The following is a 25,672-nucleotide window of genomic DNA, read 5'->3' as shown; positions in this document are numbered from 1 at the left end:
GACCTAGTTTTGATTCTACTGGATATCAAACCCTGTAAGCGGCTCGAAGTGGTGTGAACGTTGCACTTGGAGACTTGGCAAGGTAGTGCATGCCCACCCTGCAAACATTGTGTTTGGTTCTTGTGTCAGTTTTTTTCTTCTCTCTCTCTCTCTCTCTCTCTCTCTCGTTTCGTTTCCGTTTTCGTTTAGTTTTTTTTCCCTCCCATTCCTTTTTGTTTTCTTCATTTGCAACAGGTGGTTCGAGCAGCGCTAACTTTGCAAACTTTGATACCTTCCCAAAATCTTCCAGCAGTAGTTTCGGATCCTTCACTAGCTCTCAGGCCACGTCCGTGCCCGCAAGTTCGACGGCTGCCACCGCCAGTAAACAGGCCGCCTCGCACGCCGACAAATACGCGGCGCTCGCAGATTTAGAAAGCATCTTTAATGCCCCTAAGTCCACTTCAGGTAAGCTACAGTGAAATGGTGGTGGGGAGGAGTGGGGTCGGGGGGGTGGGGGGTGGGGGGAGGAAACGGTAAGAATTCTAGACCCAGCAGGTGAGGGCGAGGGCGTGCGTGCAGGTTCGGAGCTCCCCCCAGTCCTGTTCCAGATCAGCCCCGAGTGAGCTGCCCGCGAGCCACGAAGTGAATTCGGAGAGCAGGTTCAGAATACGATGGGCCGACTGGCCTCCCCGCCCCCACTACGCTGTAGCGATTCTGTGAAGTCAGGGCACAGAAGGTCCTGTCTTGAAATAGGAAGGGAGCTGCGGCCAGAGTTCGCATTCGATTTGAACATAACATCTGTAGCAGTGGTTGGAAGCAGTGCTCCTTAGCTAAGGCTGGCTCTTCCACTGAAATGGGCTTCTTTAAAGGACGTCAGTGGTGGTGGCGGGGGGGTGTTGTAGGTGGCTGGAATCTGGAAGAAAGGCTACCTAACAAGACAATCATCCCTGGTAAGAATGCGTCAGACCAGTTCTGTCCTTTGGATGAAACGTCACTGTTTATTCAGTCCAGTGGTATTGACACAGGCGTTACTCTATCCTGTAGCACAGTCAGTTCCATCAGCCTGTCATTGTCCCTCTCAGGCAGACTGGGCAGCACGGACTGTCATTGAAGAAATCACTTCACTATCAAAACTCGATTTTGCTGCCCTGATCAATAATTAAAAAGAAAAGGCAAAATATTGCAGATGCTGGAAATCGGAAGTAAAACAAAACCGACTCAGCAGGTCTGACAGTGAGTGACCACCGGAGCTAATCTTTCAGATCAGGTGAAGGGACATCGACCTGAAACATTAACTCTCTCCCTCTCCACACACGCTGCCAGACCGGCTGAGTGTTCCCAGAACTTTCTCTTTTTGTAATAAGGAGTCTTTGATCTCCCATTTTGGCAGGTGAAGGATTGGCTGGGTTTTATCAGCAGGAATTCCGGAGAGATTCCTCCACAGGCACTGATGCCTGTATTCCTCTTCATGTAGACAGCTGCGCTCCAACCTCAGCTGTTTCAACAGCGCCGGAGAAATGATTTCATTTCTTTCTGCAGACGCACACCTCCGAGTTTTGGTGCATCGAATTTCCCGTCTCAGCACCTGGTCAATATTGTCACACATTAGCTTTGTCAGCCTCTGACTTTACATCTAGTTTCATCCTTTTGTTCTCCTCTCTACTCCCCGTTTCAATGCCGTAGTTATCTTGTGTGTAACCATACTGCTGACATAGCTCCACACCCATTCACACACCCGTTTTGCTTATCGATCCCATCAATTCTGTTCCCTTCTTTTCTCTCCCTTTTCCTCTTTTCTCTTTACCATTCCTTGCTACCCTGCCCCCCTTTTGGTCCTCTACCCTTGGGTGCTCGACTTCCACAAACCCTGATACTTCTTCACCCATTGTAGCCGTCCCAGATTTCTCTCCCACTTTAAATAATCCTTCAGCTTCCCCCTGTGGCTCTCTTGGCACCCTCCAAACAAGCCACTGATACACTCAGCGCTGCCTCCCAATGAGCAGCAACCCCATTTGTCCCATCCCATCCTCTCTCCCTCTCTCTCTTTGCCATTGGTGCCTGCCAGGGGCTATCCCTGCCAACCTCTTCCCCGTTCCTTTCATTAATCCCAATTCTAACTCTGTGGGCTCTGCCAATAGGTGGACTCTCACTTCTCCTCACTACATCTCCCTCCAGAATGTCCACTCACTTGTGAACAAGGCCCTTTCTGTCCATGAGCTTATTGTGGATGTTCACATTGATATTATGGCCTTGTCGGAGACCTGGCTGAGGGGTGATGGCACCTTTCCTCTTAATGAAGCTTCCTCTGACCATACCTTCCAGCGCTTTCCTCTCAAACTGCTGCAGTTTTGCTGTAGCCCTTAGCTCGAAATCACACCTTGGCCTGTCTGGCATCTTCTCCTCCGTTAAGCATCTCACCTTGTTCCACCGCTCACGCCTCTGATTTAAAATCCTTCTCCTGTACCGTCCACCCAAATATCACACCAAGTTGCTCACTGAGACACCTTCCCTGCTTTCCTCTCTCAGCCTCTGTACCGAGTGATTTCTCCTGCTCAGTGATTTTAACATCCACCTCAACTCTCCTTTCTCTCCCTCTCCTCTGAGTTCACTGCACCAGCTTCAATGCCCTTGTCCTGTCTAGAACTATTACTCCCTCTCACCCTGTTCATTCCCCCTGCTATACCCCTCATCCCCACCACCTTCAGTCTGAGGAATACAGATTTGAACGTCTTTGGCAAACAATTGGTTTAACCATTTGGCCGGACCAACGAAGAATTATCAGGCGATTCTGGCCATCGCTAAAACTGCCCACGTTCAAAGCTCACTCAGGGATGTAAAGATAATCCCTGCTAACTTTACTGCACGTCTCTCCACCATCCCTCCCCAGCCTACCTGTTACCTTTACTGCTAATCTCTCCACTATCCTCCCCTTTCTCCACCATCCTCCCCTGCCTACCTGTTACTTTTGCTGCCAATCTCTCCATTATCCTCCCCTCTCTCCACCATCCTCCCCTGCCTACCTGCTAACTTTACTGCCACTCTCTCCACCATCCTCCCCTCTTTCCAATATCCTCCCCTGCCTACCTGCTACCTTTACTGTCAATCTCTCCACTATCCTCCCCGCCTACCTGCTACCTTTACTGCCAATCTATCCACCATCCACCCCGCCTACCTGCTACCTTTACTGCCAATCTATCCACCATCCTCCCCTGCCTACCTGCTACCTTTACTGCCAATCTCTCCACCGTCCTCCCCTCTCTCCACTATCCTCCCCTGCCTACCTGCTACCTTTACTGTCAATCTCTCCACCATCCTCCCCTGCCTACCTGCTACCTTTACTGCCAATCTCTCCACTATCCTCTCCTGCCTACCTGCTACCTTTACTGCCAATCTCTCCACCGTCCTCCCCTCTCTGCACTATCCTCCCCTGCCAACCTGCTACCTTTACTGTCAATCTCTCCACCGTCCTCCCCTGCCTACCTGCTACCTTTACTGCTAATCTCTCCAATGTCCTCCCCTGCCAACCTGCTACCTTTACTGCCAATCTCTCCAATATCCTGCCCTGCCAACCTGCTACCTTTACTGCCAATCTCACCACCATCCCTCCCCTGCCAACCTGCTGCCTACCTCCTCTCACCTCCGGCAATGAGTGTGAACAGCTCATGGGCTTTCACGTCAGGAAGGTTGGGGCCATCCATTCAGCTGATTCTGCTGTTTCCCTCCTTTCCCCTTACCCACCAGGTCAAACTCCCTTAACGTTGCCTAACGCTGTCCTAGCTCGGACCTCACATCTTTCTCCGGATTCCACCACAATTCCTGCAGTGACCTCTCCATGGGACCCGCTTCCTGCTCTCTGTCTTTTTCTGACCAAGCTGCTGTCTACTCAGCTTCCTTTCTTAGATCCCATGTTAGCTGAGACAGTAAATGATCCTCAGATACTGTCTCCCTCCATTTCAAATCTGCTGTCATCACCCCTCCTCAAAAAACCTGCTCTTGACTCCTCATTGCATGCAAACAACTGCCTCATTTCCAACCTCTTTCCCCTCGAATCCTTGAACGAGTTGTTGCCTTCCCAATCCGTGTCCATCTTTTCCACAATTCCATACTTAAATCCCACCCCCCCATCAGGTTGCCAGTCCTGAAATGACCCTTGTTATAGTCACTAATGACATTTTTTATGATAAATTTGATAAACCATTCAACCTGTTTGCAGCCTTTGACGTTGTTAACCACACCATCCTCCTCCAACGCCTCTCCGCTGTCGTCCAGCTGGGTGGGACTGCCCAAGTTTGGTTCCATCCTTGTCTATCTAAGAGTAGCCAGAGGATCAGCTTCAATCCCCAAGCATCTTGACCACCTCCTATTTCTCATTTACATGATACCCATTGGCAATGTCATCCAAAGACGCAACATCAGCTTCCACAATGTATGCTGATGGCCCTCAGCTTTACCTCACCACCACCACCCCCGCAGTCTCTGATTTATCGCACCGCGTGTCCAACACCCAGTATTGAATGTGTAGAAATTTCTTCCAAGCCAAATATTGGGAAGACTGAAGCCATTGCCTTAAGTCCTTGCCACAAACACCATTCCCTGTCCAGCAATGACATCCCTAGTTGCTGTCTGAAGCGGAGACAGATTGTATGTGTTTGACCCTGAGCTGAGTTTCTGACCACGTGTCCACACCATCACCAAGACTGCCTACTCCCACCACCATAACATCGTTCAACTTCATTCCTGCCTCAGCTCATCTACTGAAAACCTGATCCATTCCTTTTTTACATCTCAATTTAACTATTCCGATACTCTCCTGACCAGCCTCCCATCTTCTACCCTACGTAAACTTGTGCAACAATTCTCATTGATCCATCACCTCTGTGTTTGCTGTATATACACTGGCTTCCCATTAAACGATACCTTAATTTTAAAATCCCTCACCCTTGTTTACACGTGGTGTCGCCCCTCACCCTCCCTATCTCTAACTCCTCCAGCCACACAACCCTCCGAGATCTCTGCGCTCCTCCAATTCCAGCCTCTTGCACATTCCCCATTCCCAGCGCTTCACCATTGGCAGCCGTGCCTTCAGCTACCTCAGGCCGAAACCCTGGAATTTCTTCCTTAAACCTCTCTGCCTCTCGCGCTCTCTCTCTCTCTCCCACTCTCTCGCTCACTCTCCCTCTCTCTCTCTCCCACTCTCTCGCTCACTCTCTCTCCCACTCTCTCGCTCACTCTCCCTCTCTCTCTCTCCCACTCTCTCGCTCACTCTCTCTCCCACTCTCTCGCTCACTCTCCCTCTCTCTCTCCCACTCTCTCGCTCACACTCCCTCTCGCTCACTCTCCCTCTCGCTCACTCTCCCTCTCGCTCACTCTCCCTCTCGCTCACTCTCCCTCTCGCTCACTCTCCCTCTCTCTCCCTCTCGCTCACTCTCCCTCTCGCTCACTCTCTCTCTCGCTCGCTCTCGCTCACTCTCCCTCTCGCTCCCTCTCCCTCTCGCTCACTCTCCCTCTCGCTCACTCTCCCTCTCGCTCACTCTCACTCTCGCTCACTCTCGCTCTCGCTCTCGCTCACTCTCCCTCTCGCTCACTCTCCCTCTCGCTCACTCTCACTCTCGCTCGCTCTCTCTCTCGCTCGCTCTCCCTCTCGCTCGCTCTCCCTCTCGCTCGCACTCCCTCTCGCTCACTCTCCCTCTCGCTCACTCTCCCTCTCGCTCACTCTCCCTCTCGCTCACTCTCCCTCTCGCTCACTCTCCCTCTCGCTCACTCTCCCTCTCGCTCACTCTCGCTCACTCTCGCTCTCGCTCTCGCTCACTCTCGCTCTCGCTCTCGCTCTCGCTCTCGCTCACTCTCGCTCTCGCTCTCGCTCACTCTCCCTCTCGCTCACTCTCCCTCTCGCTCACTCTCCCTCTCGCTCACTCTCCCTCTCGCTCACTCTCACTTTCCCTCTCTCTCCCTCTCGCTCCCTCTCCCTCTCGCTCACTCTCCCTCTCCCTCTCGCTTTCTTTCTTCCCATCCGCCCCCCCCCAGACGCTCCTTAAACCCTCCCTTTTCCTCTTTTTGATAAAACATTTGGTCATCTGCCCTCATGTCCCTTTGTGTATTGATTTTTTTATTAATATGGTTCTTGGAACATTTTACTTTGTTAAATCCATGATATAAATGTAAGTAGTTGTAGGTTGGGCAAGAGTTTGATTGGGTCCTGACTATGTACTCCCTCCTGTAGTTGAATAGCGATCCAGCCTTCTCTCTTGAACGCCTGATGCTCATTTGAGGCACTGGAGATCAGTTGGCATCGGTGGGACTGTCCCATCACACTTTGGGGAGAGAAACTGGGGGAGGAGTGAAGGGTAAAAAGCTGCGCGCAGACCTGAAGCAAGAATAGAACGACGGGGCGATGGGGAATGGGGGCGGCTCCAGTCCAGATCTCCTCCGGCATTACCCCACACGTGTACAAGTGCCGGCTTTTTATGTCCTCTGCTTGAAAAGAAATCTCTTTGACCCATCCCTCGTGTGCTTTGTGAAAACACAAGTCCTGTTCCGCCTGGAAGCAGCCATCGTCCCTCGAGGTTTTAGCTCTCCCGTCATCACTACCCAAATTTGCTGCTTCCACTGTTGGCCGAGGCTTGTAACCCTGAGCATGGGACCTTTACCTGGACCTAGGGTGTCTCGCAAAGGGGCTGGGCCGACCTCTCCCTGTTATCCTAAGACATGGAGTGATTCCTGGCTAATAATACTACTGGGTGCCTCCTGAATGGACATAATCCCCCAGTTGGTTTTTCCACTCCCATCCCACACCTGCTGAATTCAATTGTAGACCTTCAACTGCTGTGATGGCTTGAGACATCAGTCCAAGATGAGGAAAGAAGTAACTGGGTATTCTGTGTAGCTCTGTCCAACACCATGCAGTGCAGCTAACCACCAGTTGCATTTTGGCCTCATTGCGTTGTCCATCCTGCTTTTTGTTCAGAGGATGCAAGTTCCACCACTTGTTCATTGCACAAGTTTGGCCTGTTTACAGGGTGGTTCGCTTCTGGCACTCCGTCTGTGACACACAAAGTGCCTTGCTCTCAAAGGACATGCCGTAGCTGTTTGTCAACCGTGTGACCATGACCTTGGCTGTCCCTGACCCTGCAGGAGCACAGTTAAATGATCTTAAGGGGATTCCTGTTTGACAAATGTATTAGAGTTTTTTGAGGATGTAACTGGTAGGGTAGATAAAGGGGAACCAGTAGATGTTGTATACCTGGATTTCCAAATGGCGTTCGATAAGGTGTCACACAGAGGGCTAATAGGCAAAATAACAGCTTGTGGAGTTGGGATAATATATTAGCATGGATAGAGGATTGTTAGTGGATAGAAACAGAGAGTGGGCATAAAGGGGGCTTTTTCAAGTTGGCAGGCGGTGAATAGTGAAGTGCGGTAAGGATCAGTGCTGGGGCCTCAGCTGTTTACAATCTATATTAATGACTGAGATGAAGAGACAGAGGGCAATGTATCTAAGTTTGCTGATGATACCAAGTTAGGTGGGAAGGTGAGCTGTGGGGAGGACACAGAGAGGCTGCAAACTGATGTAGACGGGTTAGGTGAATGAGCAACAAGATGGCAGATGGATTATAATATAGGGAAATGTGAAGTTATTCACCTTGGTTGTAAGAATAGAAAAGCAGAATATTTTCTAAAAAGTGAGAAACTTGTAAGTGTTGAGGTTTAAAGAAACTTGGGTGTGTTTGTACAAAGGATGCAGAAGGTTAGCCTGCAGTTGTAGCAAACAATTAGGAAGGTAAATGTCATGTTGGCCTTTATTACAAACAGATCGGAGTACAGGAATAAAAAGTCTTGCTCCAGTTGTACAGGGTTTTGGTGAGACCGTATCTGATGTTGTGCGCGCCATTTTGGTCTCCATATTTAAGAAAGGATTTACTTGTATTGGAGGTGGTACAGAGAAGGTTCACTGGATTGGTCCCTGGGCTGAGGGGGTTGCCCTATGATGAGAGGCTGAGTAAATTGGGTTTATATTCTCTGGAGTTTAGAAGAATGAGAGACAATCTGGTGGAAATGTACAAGATTCTGAAGAGATTTTGAAACATAGAAACTAGGAGCAGGAGTAGGCCATTCGGCCCTTCGAGCCTGCTCCGCCATTCATTATGATCATGGCTGATCATCCAACTCAATAGCCTGCTCCCGCTTTCTCCCCATATCCTTTGATCCCTTTCGCCCCAAGAGCTGTTTCTAACTCCTTCTTGAAAACATACAATGTTTTGGCCTCAACTACTTTCTGTGGTAGTGAATTCCACAGGCTCACCACTCTCTGGGTGAAGAAATTTCTCCTCATCTCAGTCCTAAATGGTCTACCCCATATCCTCAGACTGTGACCCCTGGTTCTGGACTCCCCCACCATCGGGAACATCCTTCCTGCATCTACCCTGTCTAGTCCTGTTAGAATTTTATAGGTTTCTATGAGATCTCCATTCATTCTTCTGAACTCCAGCGAATATAATCCTAATCGACTCAATCTCTCCTCATATGTCAGTCCCGCCATCCCAGGAATCAGTAGGGTAAACCTTCGCTGCACTCCCTCTATAGCAAGAACATCCTTCCTCAGATAAGGAGACCAAAACTGAACACAATATTCCAGGTATGGTCTCACCAAGGCCCTGTACAATTGCAGAAAGACATCCCTGTTCCTGTACTCGAATCCTCTGGCTATGAAGGCCAACATACCATTTGCCTTCTTTACCGCCTGCTGCACCTGCATGCTTACCTTCAGCGACTAGTGTACAAGGACACCCAGGTCTCATTGCACATTCCCCTCTCTCAATTTATAGCCATTCAGATAATAATCTGCCTTCCTGTTTTTGCTACCAAAATGGATAACCTCACATTTATCCACATTATACTGCATCTGCCATGCATTTGCCCACTCACTCAGCTTGTCCAAATCACATTGAAGCATCTCTGCATCCTCCTCACAGCTCACCCTCCCACCCAGCTTTGTGTCATTTGCAAATTTGGAGATATTACATTTAATTCCCTCATCTAAATCATTAATATATATTGCGAATAGCTGGGGTCCCAGCACCGATCCCTGCGGTACCCCACTAGTCACTGCCTGCCATTCGGAAAAAGGCCCGTTTATTCCTACTCTTTGTTTCCTGTCTGCCAACCAGTTTTCTATCCATCTCAATACACTACCCCCAATCCCATGCGCTTTAATTTTACACGCCAATCTCTTATGTGGGACTTTGTCGAAAGCCTTCTGAAAGTGCAAATAAACCACATCCACTGGCTCCCCCTCATCAACTCTACTAGTTACACCCTCGAAAAATTCCAATACATTTGTCAAGCATGATTTCTTTTTCGTAAATCCATGCTGACTCTGTCCGATTTTGCCACTGTTTTCCAAGTGCTCAGCTATTAAATCTTTTATAATGGACTCTAGAATTTCCCCCACTACCGACATCAGGCTGACTGGTCTATAATTCCCTGTTTTCTCTCTGCCTCCCTTCTTAAATAGTGGGGTTACATTAGCTACCCTTCAATCTGTAGGAACTGTTCCAGAGTCTATAGAATCTCGGAAGATGACCACCAATACATCCACTATTTCTAGGGCCACTTCCTTAAGTACTCTGGGATGTAGATTATCAGACCCTGGGGATTTATCGGCCTTCAATCCCATCAATTTCCCCAACACCATTTCCCTACTAATACTGATTTCTTTCAGTTCCTCCCTCTCACTAAACCCTGTGTTCCCCAACATTTCTGGTGTGTTATTAGTATCCTCCTTTGTGAAGACAGAACGAAAGTATGTATTTAGTTGGTCAGCCATTTCTTTGTTTCCCATCATAAATTCCCCTGTTCCTGACTGTATGGGACCTACGTTTGTCTTCACCAATCTTTTTCTCTTCACATACCTATAGAAACTTTTACACAGTTTTTATGTTCCTGCAAGCTTACTCTCGTACTCTATTTTCCCTTTCTTAATCAATCCCTTGGTCCTCCTTTGCTGAATTCTAAACTGCTCCCAATCCTCAGGTCTGTTGTTATTTCTGGCCAATTTGTATGCCTCTTCCTTGGACCTAATACTATCTCTAATTTCCTTTGTAAGCCATGGTTTGTCCACCTTTCCTGTTTTACTTTTGCGCCAGACAGGAATAAACAATTGTTGCAGTTCACCCATGTGCTCATTGAATGTTTGCCATTGCCTATCCACCGTCATCCCTTTAAGTAACGTTTCCCAATCCATCATAGCCAACTCGCGCCTCATACCATCGTAGTTTCCTTTATTAAGACTCAGGATCCTAGTCTCGGAATCAACTACGTCACTCTCCACCTTGATGAAGAATTCTATCATATTATGGTCGCTCATCCCCAATGGGCCTCGCACAACTAGATTGCCAATTATTCCTTTCTCATTACACAATACCCAGTCTAGGATGGCCTATACTCTAGTTGGTTCCTCAATGTATTGGTCCAGAAAAACATCCCGTATATACTCCAGGAATTCCTCCTCTACGGTATTGTTACTAATTTGATTTGCCCAATCTATATGCAGATTAAAGTCATCCATAATTACAGATGTTCCTTTATTGCATGCATCTCTAATTTCCCGTTTAATGCCATTCCCAACATCACCACTACAGCTTGGGGTCTATATACAACACCCACTAATGCTTTTTGCCCCTTAGTGTTTCTCAGCTCTACCCATACAGATTCCACATCGTCGGAGCTAATATCTTTCCTCACTATTGCTTTAATTTCCTCTTTAACCAGCAATGCAACTCCACCACCTTTTCCTTTTTGTCTGTCCTTCCTAAATACTGAATACCCCTGGATGCTCAGTTCCCATCCCTGGTCACCCTGCAGCCATGTCTCTGTAATCCCGACTATATCATACCTGTTTCCATCTATTTTCACGGTTAATTCATCCACTTTATTGCGAATGCTCCTCGCGTTAAGGCACAAAGCCTTAAGGTTTGTCTTTTTAACATTACTTGTCCCGTTCCCAATATTTTTCACTGAGGCCCTGTTTGATTCTTGCCCTTGATTTCTCTGCCTATCACTTTTCTTATTCTGCTTTCTGTCTTTTGTTCTTGCCCTTGATTCTCCCTCCTCTGACTCCTTGCATAGGTTCCCATCCCCCTACCATTTTAGTTTAAACCCTCCCCAACCACTCTAGCAAATATCCCCCCTAGGACATCAGTCCCAGTCCTACCCAGGTGTAACCAGTCCAGTTTGTACAGGGGGGACGCTGAGAGATTGCCTCCCCTCCCCCAACCCAGGCTGGGGAGTTTAGAACACGGGGAACAGTCTCAGGATAAGGGGCCGATCATTTAGGGACTGAGATGAGGAGAAATTTCTTCACTCAAAGGGTTGTGAATCTCTGGAATTCTCTACCCCAGAGGGATTGTGGATGCTCCATCGTTGAATACATTTAAGGTTGGGACAGACAGAATTTTTGCTGCTTCAGGGATATGGGGAGTGAGCATGGAAATGGAGTTGAAGCCCAAGATCAGCCATGATCGTGTTGAATGGTGGAGCAGGCTCGATGGGCCGAGTGGTCTCTTCCTGCTCCTGTTTCTTATACTCTTACAGAGTCAGAGAAAATTTATGGCACAGAGGCCACTCGGCCCATCGTCTCTGCCGGCCGAAAAATGAGCCACCTAGCCTCATCTCGCCTTCCAGCGTTTGGCCCGTAGCCCTGCAGGTTACAGCACTTGAGGTGCAAATCCAGACATCTTTTCAATGAGTTGAGGGTTTCTGCCTCTACTACCCTTTCAGGCAGAGTTCCAGACCCTCACAATCGACTGGGTGAAAAAAAATTCCTCATCTCCCCTCTATTCTTACTACCAATCACTTTAAAGTTAAGCCCCCTAGTCACTGACCTCTCTGCTAAAGTAAACAGGCCCTTCCCATCCACTCTGTCCAGGCCCCGGCCTTAATTTTCTACATCTCAATCGAATCTCCCCTCAGCCTCCTCTGTTCAAGGAGAACATCCCCAGCTCATCCAATCTCTCCTCATAACTACAATTTCCCAGTCCTGGCAACATCCTTGTAAATCTCCTCTGTACCCTCTCTAAATGCAATTCCATCCTTTCTGTGATGCGGTGACCAGAACTGCACACGGTCCTCAAGTTGTGGTCTAACTAATGTATTCGAGAGCTCCAGCAGATGCTCCCTCTGTGCCTGCAGCAATAGCTGTTGTGACCTTACGCTGACAATTCAGCAGTCTGCTGGTTAGGCTGTGGCCATTGTTAGGTAGAGTGTGATGGGAAGGCCTTACCCCAAACCTGGATACCTGAGCTCCTCTGCCTTCTGCATGTCTGCAACTGTTTTTAACAGTAACTCTTCTTGATAGGAGGCCAGGCAGATAGGGAAACTTCCTGGCTCATTTCCAAGCTGACTTGGCAGTGATGTGAGTGATAATTACTTAGAGGTGTTTTAGGGCTGAGGAGTACTGTTGTGACAACGTAGAGGGAGCTTTACTCTGTACCTAACCTATACTGTACCTGTCCTGGGAGTCTCTGATGGTGACGATGTAGAGGGAGCTTTACTCTGTACCTAACCTATGCTGTGCCTGTCCTGGGAGTGTTTGATGGGGACAGTGTAGAGGGAGCTTTACTCTGTACCTAACCTATGCTGTACCTGTCCTGGGAGTGTTTGATGGGGACGATGTAGAGGGAGCTTTACTCTGTACCTAACCTATGCTGTACCTGTCCTGGGAGTGTTTGATGGGGACAGTGTAGAGGGAACTTTACTCTGTACCTAACCTATGCTGTACCTGCCCTGGGAGTGTTTGATGGGGACAGTGTAGAGGGAGCTTTACTCTGTGCCTAAACTATGCTGTACCTGCCCTGGGAGTGTTTGATGGGGACAGTGTAGAGGGAGCTTTACTCTGTACCTAACCTATGCTGTACCTGTCCTGGGAGTGTTTGATGGGGACAATGTAGAGGGAGCTTTACTCTGTATCTAACCCCGTTCTGTACCTGTCCTGGGAGTGTTTGATGGGGACAGTGTAGAGGGAGCTTTACTCTGTGTATAACCCCGTGCTGTACCTGTCCTGGGAGTGTTTGATGGGGACAGTGTAGAGGGAGCTTTACTCTGTGTATAACCCCGTGCTGTACCTGTCCTGGGAGTGTTTGATGGGGACAGTGTAGAGGGAGCTTTACTCTGTGTATAACCCCGTGCTGTACCTGTCCTGGGAGTGTTTGATGGGGACAGTGTAGAGGGAGCTTTACTCTGTATCTAACCCCGTGCTGTAACTTGCTGTAAGTGTCCTGATGCTCACATTTGATGCATATAATCCTACTCTTAAGTGCACAAAAAGTAGTGTATTTGGATTACCATCTCTGGAAGCTCTGGTTAGCAAGAACTGTCTGTGACCTGTTTAGTCAGTCAAGGAGCGATTGGTTCCTATATGGGACAGGTATTATTTCACAGCTAACACGTATTGCTGACATTATTGACATGTGCTGCCATCTTCATAGGATTGGTGGGCGCAACTTGCAAAGTAAATGATTCTAATTTTGTCATGCAAAGGGAATGAAGGGTTCGGGAACCTTGAGTGAGGAGTTTTAAAGGCAACAGAGACTGAAGGCGTTGCTCGCGTTTGTCGAACTCTCGCTTGAACTTAATTAAGTTTCATTAAGAAGATCTGTAGATTGGAAGGAAGTTTAGCGATCCTTTGAGTTCTTTGTACCTCACTGCTGCATCACTCTGTAACTCGTTCACTTTTCACCGGCAAACAGTGTGTCCGAGAACCTTTCCAACTGAGTAATAATAGCTGTGTCGGATCTCACTACGGCAAATAGAAAAATCACATTCAGTCATACCTGGTCTTTGGTGGACTGCTGCCAGAGTCAAATGACCATGAGCCCTGGGGGAGTCTGGTAAAGCCTGACTGCATCACAAATTGCCCCGAGGGAACTGAAGTCGGCCCGGAACGTGCTGCGTTAAATTGCTCGATTCCCCTTTCTCATTGAAGGAGCCTAACCGCCGCTGAGTTGTGTTTATAGAAAAGAAAAGAAACCCCACAAAATACAATAGTGAACATTATCAGCATAATCCTGCACTTCTCCAAGCAGCAGGCCCACACAACTTCCAAAGCTAGGTAGGTGCACCTGATGCCAGCCTTACCAGGCCAAATAGATCTCCAGTTGGCATCCTGTCTTGGAAACCGAAATGTGGTTTCTGCTGTTTGCCAGCCTCCTGGTATCTGACAGACACTGAACCCAACTTCTGCCACCGCTGATCCTCCAACCCACTCAATGGCCCGCTATTGCTGCAATCTCCCACACCCCATTCAAACTCAAACCCCTTCCCATTCACTCCCACTGTACACAATCCCAATGGACCCAAACCCCTTCCCATTCACTCCCACTGTACACAATCCCAATGGACCCAAACCCCTTCTCATTCACTCCCATTGTACACAATCCCAATGGACCCAAACCCCTTCCCATTCACTCCCACTATACACAATCCCAACGGACCCAAACCCCTTCCCATTCACTCCCATTGTACACAATCCCAATGGATCCAAACCCCTTCCCATTCACTCCCACTGTACACAATCCCAATGGACCCAAACCCCTTTCCATTCCCTCCCATTGTACACAATCCCAATGGACCCAAACCCCTTCCCATTCACTCCCATTGTACACAATCCCAATGGACCCAAACCCCTTCCCATTCACTCCCATTGTACACAATCCCAATGGACCCAAACCCCTTCCCATTCACTCCCATTGTACACAATCCCAATGGACCCAAACCTCTTCCCATTCCCTCCCATTGTACACAATCCCAATGGACCCAAATCCCTTCCCATTCACTCCCATTGTACACAATCCCAATCCCAATGGACCCAGACCCCTTCCCATTCACTCCCATTGTACACAATCCCAATCCCAATGGACCCAGACCCCTTCCCATTCACTCCCATTGTACACAATCCCAATCCCAATGGACCCAGACCCCTTCCCATTCACTCCCGTTGTACACAATCCCAATGGACCCAAACCCCTTCCCATTCACTTCCAATGTACACAATCCCAATGGACCCAAACCCCTTCCCATTCACTTCCAATGTACACAATCCCAATGGACCCAAACCCCTTCCCATTCCCTCCCATTGTACACAATCCTAATGGACTCAAACCCCTTCCCATTCACTCCCATTGTACACAATCCCAATGGACTCAAACCCCTTCCCATTCACTCCCATTGTACAAAATCCAACGGACCCAAACCCACTCCCATTTTATAGAATCCTGAAATTACCCAGGATAATTAAAAATAATAGACTTTTGGTTCAGGGTATTAATATACAAAATCCGGATGAAAGCAAAAATCTTTCCTGTTCTTTGATGTTTAACATGAACACTGAATGCATTATTTAACCCACATTGAAGCCTCTCTCTCTCTCTCCACACCTCCCCAGGGGACAGCATCACATCTCAGAAGTTTAGCTGTAATTGTGCAAAACCTGGTTTTGCTTTGTTCTCGATTCATTAAATGACAATTCTCTCGGAATGAGCGTGACAGACTGGCTGTTTTCGCTTGTGGAAACATTGACCCATTCTGCCCATTCCATTGACAATGCAGGCTTAACTTACCAGCCTTGCCTATTGTTGGCTCACTGCTATTTTTGTCAGCACCTCACTGTGGCTTAGTTAGTTAAATGTGGAGTGACATTCCTGACTCTGTCACTGCTGCAGCTGAGACTGTCATCTATGCCCTTGTTACCTCCAAATTCGACTTGTTCCAATGCACTCGTGGCTGGTCTCCCCCCCTTCCAGCCTCCGTAAACATCAGCTCATCTAAAACTCTGCTACCCACATACAAATTTGCACCAAGTCCCCTTCACCCGCTGTGCTCAGAAACTTATACTGACGCCTGGCCCAGCGACAACATCAATTTTTAAACTTCTCATCCTTGTTTCCAAATCCCTGCATTGCTTTGCCTCCCTCCCTGCCCATCACTTCCAACCTTTCAGCCCTCCAAAATCTCTCTGCCCCTCTGGTTCCAGCCTCTTGTGCAATCTGGATTTCCATCACTCCGCCAACGGCCGTCTGGGTCCAAAGCTTTGGCATTCCCTCCGGAAAACCCTCTGGCACTCTGCCCTTTAAACACCCGCCTCCGGGAACAGCCTGTCCTGCTCTGTCCTTTGTGTCTCGGTGTCATAAGCTGTTTTCTAACGCCCCTGAGAAGTGCCTTGGCACATCTCGCTATATGGAAGCTGCTGTCTGATTGCATGTAGGTCCCAGGTTTGTGCTGCAGTAGGGCCATTGACTTGTGGCTTTGGAATTACCCTCAGCATAGCGGGCTAGGGTTGGGGGCGGGTGAGCTGGGGAATCGGCCGATCCTGATTCACACTCCGAAAGTCCTGCCGATCGATACTTGGCCCGCGCCAGGCAGGCCTGTGACCTTCTCAAAATGCTGAGTGACATCACGTAAGAGGAATGATCACTTGGGTGACGCATTGTGTGAGGGGAGATGGTGCCAGTGTTACTGCACCCCCAGCACCCGCAAGAGAAAAGGAACAGCGCCTTAACTTTGTTTCCTTCTTCACTGATGTTTCTGAGCAGCAGGCGGTCAGATGTCCAGCTTCAGTTTCACCTCTGCGGCGTCGACTGGACAGCCGACAGTCTCATCGAGCCAATACACAGGAGCTGAGTACAGCAGCGTCTTCAGTATGGGAGTGCCTTCAAATAATGCCAGTGCTGGCACTAGCAGGTATTATGCTGACCACTCTCTCTCTCTTTCTCTCCCTGCCTCTCCTATTCCCTTCGACCCTTCCTCTTGTTATTTATTGTGTTTGGAGAGGTGAGCGTTGTCAGTGCAGAGGGATTGAACACCTTGAGCCAGATCTTAGCCATGCACGATTGCACAAAACAGACGAGGACATCCAATTCTACATCCCTCGCCATCACTGTCCATTTCAGCACTGTCGGCAGAGCTAGTGTCTGTTTCACAACATCACATAAAGTCAACAGCTTCCCCATGGAGCTGTCCCCATCAAACACTCCCAGGACAGGTACAGCACGGGATCAGATACAGAGTAAAGCTCCCTCTACACTGTCCCCATCAAACACTCCCAGGACAGGGACAGCATGGGGTCAGATACAGAGTAAAGCTCCCTCTACACTGTCCCCATCAAACACTCCCAGGACAGGTACAGCACGGGATTAGATACAGAGTAAAGCTCCCTCTACACTGTCCCCATCAAACACTCCCAGGACAGGTACAGCACGGGGTTAGATACAGAGTAAAGCTCCCTCTACACCGTTCCCATCAAACACTCCCAGGACAGGTACAGCACGGGGTTAGATACAGAGTAAAGCTCCCTCTACACCGTCCCCATCAAACACTCCCAGGACAGGAACAGCACGGGGTTAGATACAGAGTAAATCTCCCTCTACACTGTCCCCATCAAACACTCCCAGGACAGGTACAGCACGGGGTTAGATACAGAGTAAAGCTCCCTCTACACCGTCCCCATCAAACACTCCCAGGACAGGTACAGCACGGGGTTAGATACAGAGTAAAGCTCCCTCGACACCGTCCCCATCAAACACTCCCAGGACAGGTACAACACGGGATCAGATACAGAGTAAAACTCCCTCTACACTGTCCCCATCAAACACTCCCAGGACAGGGACAGCATGGGGTCAGATACAGAGTAAAGCTCCCTCTACACTGTCCCCATCAAACACTCCCAGGACAGGTACAGCACGGGGTTAGATACAGAGTAAAGCTCCCTCTACACTGTCCCCATCAAACACTCCCAGGACAGGTACAGCACGGGGTTAGATACAGAGTAAAGCTCCCTCTACACTGTTCCCATCAAACACTCCCAGGACAGGTACAGCACGGGGTTAGATACAGAGTAAAGCTCCCTCTACACTGTCCCCATCAAACACTCCCAGGACAGGTACAGCACGGGGTTAGATACAGAGTAAAGCTCCCTCTACACCGTCCCCATCAAACACTCCCAGGACAGGTACAGCACGGGGTTAGATACAGAGTAAAGCTCCCTCTACACCGTCCCCATCAAACACTCCCAGGACAGGTACAGCACGGGGTTAGATACAGAGTAAATCTCCCTCTACACTGTCCCCATCAAACACTCTCAGGACAGGTGCAGCACGGGGTTAGATACAGAGTAAAGCTGCCTTTATATTTTTGGAGGAAGTTACCAACAGCTAAATGTTTCTCCTGTTCTTATTTTGGTTTCAGTATCTCTGGGACGATGAGTGGGAGCCAAGTGCCTGCACAGCAAGCTGGTACCACCAGTGCATCCAGCTTTGGAGGTACCTTGATAAACAATTCACTCTTACAATCTATTCTCTTACCCTGCCTCTGCTGCCCGGTGTATATCGTTCCCCTCACCCTGGCCCACACCCCCTGACAGGGAGCCCATTTCCTTGGCTCACCGAGAGGGTGAGGATGTTAATTTGAGAAGCGACTTTGCCGCCCAGGGATTATGTTTGAAGTCTCTTGGGGTCGTGTCTGTGCTGTCTGCTTGGTTGCTCTCCCTGGTGAAACGAATTGTTCGCTGTGTGTCATTAACCTTCTCTCCCCCTTTTTTTTTCCCCCTTCTCTCTCTCTCTCTGCCCTGTGGTTTAGCTTTCAGTAACCCATTCGCTGCCCCTTCTGCTACACCACAAGCTGCTTCTACCAACCCGTTCCAGACCAACGGAATGGCGCCAGGTGAGTCTCTGCCGTCTTTCCCTCTCTCATTGGCGGAAAGCGGTGCTGACCTTTTTGCCTTTACGGCCTCTCCGGCTCTCCTCTGCCTACTGCCCCCCACCCCCTGAGCACACCAGCCATCGGCAGGCTACAGCTCCCTTGGCTGCCTGCCACCCTTTCAGCCCCAACCTCTGCCTTTTCCCCTGCGAGCCCCCTGGAGGTTGGGTGGGCCACACGACCAGCAGCAGCGCAAGCGCGTGCCCCTCCGTGTGCTGGCACCCGGGGGCAGAGGACTGACAATAACCGCAGCTCCCCTCAAACCGCTGCCCTGGCTCAGATCAGCCAGCCCGACACAGATGACAAAAAAGGGAGGGTTTCTCATCAGAACATTTTAAAGTAATCCTGGTCCGCGCCAGGGGATCGTTCAGTGCTGGGGAAGCCATCACCGTAAACCTTCGTGCCAATTGAGCTGCCACGAGTTCCAGGGATATGGTACAAAGCAGCTGGCACTACCCAGGGGAGCTGTTTTGTACACACCTCAAGCATGGAGAGAAGCAGACTCTAGAAACTCTTCACTCTGCCCGATACGTTTTTATCTGTCTGAAGAGGTGACCCTCTTCCGGAGTACTGCAGTACGGCCACAACAACAGCGGTGCGTTTATATAGCGCCTTTAATGTAACAAAACATCCCCAGGTGCTTCACAGCAGCTGCTCGGAGACCAAACCTGACCCATATATAACGTGATATTAGGACAGGTGACCAAAAAGACCAAAGTGGTGGGATTTAAAGTGGGAGAGATTTTGGAAGGGGATCCCGGAGTTTAGGGCCAAGGAGGGTGAATGTACGGCCACCAGTGGTAGACGGAAGGAAATCACCTTATTGACCAATGGCTAGTGTTTGTGAATGCTATACCCATGCTGCAGCATATTGTTGATAATAATGATGTACTGTGTTAGTATCATCAGTAATGGTTTCAGGATTCTAGTAAATTTGCTGTATTACCTGCTGCCTGTTAATGGCTGTGCTTTTTCTCCATTCGGGAAGTTGCCTGACAGTGCCACCTCGTGGCCAGAGCTTGTACCTACACCGTCACAGGCAGCTGTTTACATGCAGGAATTTTCTTTGCTGCATGTTTACAGAGGGGACTTGAAGAACAAATACTGTCTTAAAAGGGTGACCAAAAGCTGCTTATTGGGGTTACTGTCTGAGGCTATTGCCCCCCCTCACAGAGTGAGCGCAAGAAACCTTGTCTCAGCTGTTGCCTGCAGGGATGAGGCTTATTGTCCTGGTGCAGGGACTGAGGAAGTCACGGAGTTGAATGCCAACCCAGAGAGGCTGTAAAGGCAGCGAAGCTGAGCCTCCTCGCTCAGGCTAAGGCAGACGCAGGAGGCACAGGGTTCAGCGGGGCTCCTCAGCTGTGTGGGAGTGAGACAGCTTCTTGTGTGTTTGGGACTTGTCACCCCCTCCCAGGGTCAGGGGTCATAGGGGAGCCAGGGTGCTAGGCGCACCGAGCATTGTTTTGTCATTGGGTTTGCAGGGATGTGGCTGGCTATCGGAATACATTACAGCGTTTCCCTCACAATAAGTTACTTTCTTCAAAAATACGGGTAACCTTCCATCCATTGAAAACATTTCCGGAACTTCAGTGCATTACTGAGCGGGTCAGGGGGGCGGGGGGGAACGTGATGTCAAGCAGCGACCTTTGCCCTAACGCCCGTTTTCTTTCTGTTCAGCTCTGATGTACGGCGGAGCACCAGCAGGGTATGGACCTGTCCCGGCCACCTCGGTCCCAGGGGGCTTTGCTGGATTCCCGCAGCACCCCTTTGCGCAGCAGCAGCAACAGCAACAGCAACAGCAGCAGCAGCAGCAACAGCAGCAGCAGCAAGTCTTTGCTCAGCAGCAGGCCTACCCACAGCAGCAAGGCTACAGCCAGCAGCCGTCCTTCCTACAACAACAAGCCTTTGCCCAGCAACACAACGGTAACCTTGGTCATTCTGTAAACCCCCCTTTGGAGTCACTTGCCGTGTTAGGGAAACAACAACATAAAGAATAGAGGCAGGAACAGACCATTCGGCCCCTCCATTCAGTACGATCATGACTCATCTTCTACCTCAACACCACCTTGCCGCCCGCTCCCCATATCCATCGATTCCAAGCCTTGAATGTAGTCAGCAGCTCAGAGAGGATATATTGGTCTCGGGAGGGGGTGCAGGATTGAAAGGGTTAAATTGCCAGGACCACCAACTGTGGAACAAAGGAAATTAGGTAATTAAGGCATAACCTTCCCCTTTTATTGAGGGCCAGACCCAAACTGCATATATATCGTTGTGAGTGATGTTGGTGGAACAGACTGGCCTTGTAATCCCTCGAGTTTAGAAAGATTAAAGGGTGATCTAATCGAGGGGTTTAAGATGATTAAAGGATTCGATAAGGTGGACAGAGAGAGGAACTATTTCCTCTGGTTGCGGTGGGGGTGGGTGGGTCGGGGTGGGGGGGAGGGAAAGTCCGGAACAAAGTGGGTGGTGGAACCTTCAAACTCGAGCCAGGCTGCTCTGGGCAGATGTCAGGAAGCAGTTCACACAAAGGGGAGGGAAACCTGGAACACACTCTCCCCACCGACCCCCCAAAAAAAATCTGCCTAGGCTGTAGTCAATTGTAAATTTTGAAACAGAAATTTCTGGATTTTTGTTGGGTAGGAGTGCTAAATATCACAAAACCAAGGTAGTGGAATGGAGTTAAGATATAGGACAGACCTGATACAATTGAATAGCGGAACAGGCTCAAGGGTCTGCTCTTATGTCCATTCTCCTTCCATTTCAGCACCCAGCTGTTTCCCTGTCTACCCTAGCAGGAGGAATTAAGAAAGGCTGAACAGCCTTCCTGAATCTGTAGCTATCCTGCGATAGTAAAAGGGGTGGGGGAGCCTTCCTTTCTCAAGCTCAGGTACTTGAGCACAGACCTTAGCCTTGGTGGCCCCTGTAGCAGCGTCTGAAGTTTGCCATCTTCACTAATTTATCGACGGCTCTCCACCTCCAGCACCACATCGGTTACAACATGGTACCCGCCCATATCCTTCACTCACCTCCTAATCTAATATAGAATGTTGATAACAGTTTCTGCTTCAACCCCCAAACCATGGAGGTAAATTCCACAGCCCCTGAGCTCTCTCTCTGAAAAGAGAGTCTCTCCTGTCCCCTGTTCTAAATCTCTGACATTTAATCTTGTGTTCAAAGCCACTTGCACCTAACTTCTGAACTACTGTGAACAGCCTGCTAATGCCTTGTCCAGGCCCTTTATAATTCTAAGTGGTTCTAAAGTTTTGAGTGCGTTAATAGCTACACTAACAACCAATGTAAGATAACCAGTTGAGCTCATAACGCGGCTCATTTATACTTGCTAGAAGTGACGTGCATTCCTACACAGGGAGCCGTTTTCTGCAAACGAAATAAATATGTTCAAGCCGGGAGCTTGAGGAGCCTATAGTTCCCTGTTGTATTCTCCATGGCAACACCTCGGCCAATCAGAGTCAACTTGCCAGCCAATCACTGCCCTTTTCTCCTGTCATAGAAATTGTTGAGATTGTTTGAAATTTGTCATTCTTGCATTTGTCCTGATGAGTGCAAAGTGGAAAGCTTCGACCACACCTCTCTCTCCTCAGCAGGATTTAACGTGTTGCATCCTTCGAATGAAAGAGGGACTCAGTTTTTTTAAGCCTTTGTGTTTGTATATTTCTTGATTTTCTGTCCCTCTTCGTATGTGTGTTTGTGTGTAGGAGCTGGTTTTGGTGCCTTTGGGCAGCCCAAGGCGATGCCGAGACTGATGGGGCCATTGATACAAGGAGGTGGAGCATCCAGCAACCCGTTTATGGTATGTGCCACACTGACTCCTTTCAAAGGGGAAAATGGTGAACTGATCGTCGTTTGGTAGAACCGAACTTGAGTATCGCTGAGAAAAGGGACAAGCTGTCAAAGCTTCTCCTCTTGCACTCATCAGGACAGATTCACAAGATCTCAAAGTGAACAACATCGTTCCCTTTACCATCTGGTGTTCTTGTGATTCTGTCCTGATGAGTGCAAGACGAGACGCTTTGACAGCTTGTCCCTTTTCTCAGCGATACTCAAATGGTAAACTATTCATTTTCAGCAAGCGAGAGAGAGAGAGAGAGCCATGACCAGCAGTGTGCTCAAGCCTGAAGTGTAGTGGCAATGAGACTGGATTAAGTAACTCCGAGCTGGAGAGCTCCCAATTCCACTCCGCAGAGCCGCGAGATCTGATTTATGGGCTGGCATCAGGGCAACAGGCGGGGGGAGAAAAAGTGACCATAAAAACTGTCAGGGTTGCCTGTAAAGCAGGTTCACCAAAGGAACCTGCCACACCCTACTCAGCCTGGCTCATGAGGCACGCTATTCTCGCACTGCACGGTCGACCCCGATGGGAATGCTTGGTTATAACAATTAAGCGAGAAGGTGACCCACCACCTCCTCAGTCCCTAATAGGGACGAGCAATAAATGCAGCCGTGCCCACACTTTGACTGAACTGCATCCAGCTCTGGTCACCACACTTTTGTTGTGAAACTCCTTGAGAGGGTGCGGAGGAGATTTAACCAGAATGGATCCAGGGATGAGGGATTTTAGCTCCAAGGTTAGGGTTGGGGAAGCTGGGGTTGTTCTCCTTGGAGGAAAGGAGGTTGAGGGGAGATTTGATCGAGGTGTACGAGATGATGACAGGGTTGGATAAGGTAGAAAACTGTTCGACAAGCTGATGGTACAAGGACTCAGGGACACAGATTTAAAGTTTTGGGCACTGGGAAGAAGAACGTTTTTACACAGCGATAGGTGATGACCCGGAACTCGCTGCCCACAAGGGTGATGATAGTGGGAACGATGAAAGATTTCAAAAGGAATTTGGATGGGCAGTTGAGGGAAATAAACTTGCCAGGCTACGGGGATGAAGCGGGGAATGGGACTGACTGGATTGCTGTACCAAGAGCTGGCACAGACCTGATGGGCTGAATGGCCTCCTGTGTTGTAATGACCCTGAAGTTCAGGCCTGTGACTCCCCTTAGGGGTTTGATCACAGCTTCCCCGCTGTGTTTCTATAGGGAGTGTGGAGAAAATGGAAGGTGGGGGATGCAGGGGGGTGGTGGTGCTGGTCAGACCACAACAGTGGGCCACAGACAAGGGTTAGAACATAGCCATCCAGAGCAGGCGGAGGCCATTCGGCCCCTTGAGCCTGCTGCACAATTCAGTAAGATCATGGCGGGTCTCCTGCCTCCCAATCCACTTTCCTGCCCGAAAATCCTATCAGCCTCTGACTTGAACGTACGCAATGGCTGAGCATCCACAATCTCTACCTCGGGGGGAGAGAATTCCAAAGATTCACAACCCTCTGAGTGAAGATATTTTTCCTCATCTCAGCCCAAAATGGCCGACCTCTTATCCTGTCCCCAGCCTGAGGGGGAAACAGCTTCTCGGCATCGACCCCGTCAAACCCTCTCAGAGTCTTATATGTTAGGGGACAATGAGGTGAGCTAATAATGAGATTTCTTCTCTAAAAATTGAATTTAACAGCACAGAAACAGGCCATTCGGCCCTTCTGCTCCGTGCTGGTGTTTCTGCTCCACACGAGCCTCCTCCCACCCCCCTCTTCATCTCCCCCTATCAGCCTATCCTTCTATTCCTTTCTCCCTCCTGTGTTTATCCAGCTTCCCCCTTAAGCGGTGAGAATATCAGAATTTGGAGGGTTGGTCAGGAGAGGGTGATGCTGTAAAAGTCAGAAGTACAGCCAGAGGTGCAAAAAAAGTCTTTGTCTTTAAAAGAGAAACCTGCCAAGGAAGTCAGGAATAGAATCCTTACCCAACTAGAGCCAGCCTAACAGGAGGATGGTGTCCCTGGTCACAGAGCCAGGTGGGCCAAATTTGGCCTCAGGATCCCCAGGCTGGGGATCAGCGGTGTAAAACAAGCAGTACCGCACCCCCGCCCCCTTCTTGGTCACTGACCCCTGTTGGCCGATGCGTGAGCAGAACAGGGTTCACCGGCGATGCCTTCCATGGTCAAATAGGCAGTAGTGAAGGCAGGCCATTTGGGCGAGGTGCTGGTTGGAACCTTGGCCTCCCACCGCCACCCGCCCACCATCCCAGCAAGAGCCGGGAGAGAAAAGGGGTTGGAGTGGCGGCTGGACATAAAAAATTCAGAGCAGGAGTAGGCCATTCGGCCCCTCGAGCCTGCTCTGCCACTCAAATAAGACCACGGCTGATCTGACTGTGACCCCCCCCCCACTCCACATTCCCGCCTATCCCGGATAGACTTTGTTAGTGGGGTTAGAAATGTCACTGATAATCTACTGGTTAACAGCTAACGTATTTTTTTCCTTCCCCCCCCGTCTCTCTCTCTCTCTCTCTCTCTCTGAAGACTGGTGCCCCACCTGGACAGTTTGCAGCAGGAAGCACATCCACCAACCCCTTCTTATAGTGACCTGCAATACTTCCAGCATGTGACTCTTCCAAAAAAACCGCCTTAAACCACAAGAGTCGACCAACAGCTGTAACATACTTAATGCCAGTACACACATTTCTATACTTTGAGGGAGGGAGGGGGTGGGGGTGGGGAGCAGAAGCATTGAAGTATTTCAATATTGTAATTGTTGTGCGTATTAGCAACCAAATACCAATGCAGGCTATATCAAGGGGGTGGGGGTCTCGGGGTGGGGGGTGGGGTGGGGGTGGGGGGGCGGTGGTCTCTTCACACAGCCTGGAGAAGGGAGGGGGGGAATTAGACACTTGGATGCAAGCGATGCCTCTGTCAGACAGCGTCGGCCTCTGCAGGGCCAGTGGACTGTTGTTCCTTTGCAGGGGGAGAGAAAGAGGGAGGGTAAAGGGTTATAAATGTGAGTTTCTGGGATGAGGGAGTCCCTTTGGACTCAACCCGGAGCTAGGTTGTTTAACAAACTGATCGACTACAGTTGGGGCAGGTTGTAGGGGATGGGGGTGGGGGTCCAAAAGCTTT

The 25,672-nt window shown here is 49.5% G+C and overlaps 2 protein-coding genes across 2 annotated transcripts; both read left to right on the top strand.

The window, feature by feature from the left end:
* The first annotated feature begins 233 nt into the window (after positions 1 to 233).
* LOC144673951 (uncharacterized) lies at positions 234 to 20,008 on the top strand. Its single transcript, XM_078535542.1, has 5 exons — positions 234 to 444; positions 16,563 to 16,710; positions 18,214 to 18,287; positions 18,604 to 18,687; positions 19,962 to 20,008. The coding sequence occupies exons 2-5, from the start codon at positions 16,574 to 16,576 to the stop codon at positions 20,006 to 20,008; spliced, it is 342 nt and encodes a 113-aa protein (XP_078391668.1). The 5' UTR covers positions 234 to 444; positions 16,563 to 16,573.
* Positions 20,009 to 20,404: 396 nt separating this feature from the next.
* On the top strand, positions 20,405 to 25,415 carry LOC144673952 (uncharacterized). Its single transcript, XM_078535543.1, has 3 exons — positions 20,405 to 20,646; positions 22,440 to 22,534; positions 25,079 to 25,415. The coding sequence occupies exons 1-3, from the start codon at positions 20,406 to 20,408 to the stop codon at positions 25,136 to 25,138; spliced, it is 396 nt and encodes a 131-aa protein (XP_078391669.1). The 5' UTR covers position 20,405; the 3' UTR covers positions 25,139 to 25,415.
* The last annotated feature ends 257 nt before the right edge of the window (positions 25,416 to 25,672 follow it).

Source organism: Cetorhinus maximus, unplaced genomic scaffold (assembly GCF_964194155.1).
Source record: "Cetorhinus maximus unplaced genomic scaffold, sCetMax3.hap1.1 HAP1_SCAFFOLD_520, whole genome shotgun sequence".
Classification (NCBI taxonomy): domain Eukaryota; kingdom Metazoa; phylum Chordata; class Chondrichthyes; order Lamniformes; family Cetorhinidae; genus Cetorhinus; species Cetorhinus maximus.
This window is presented reverse-complemented; position numbering and strand designations above follow the sequence as displayed.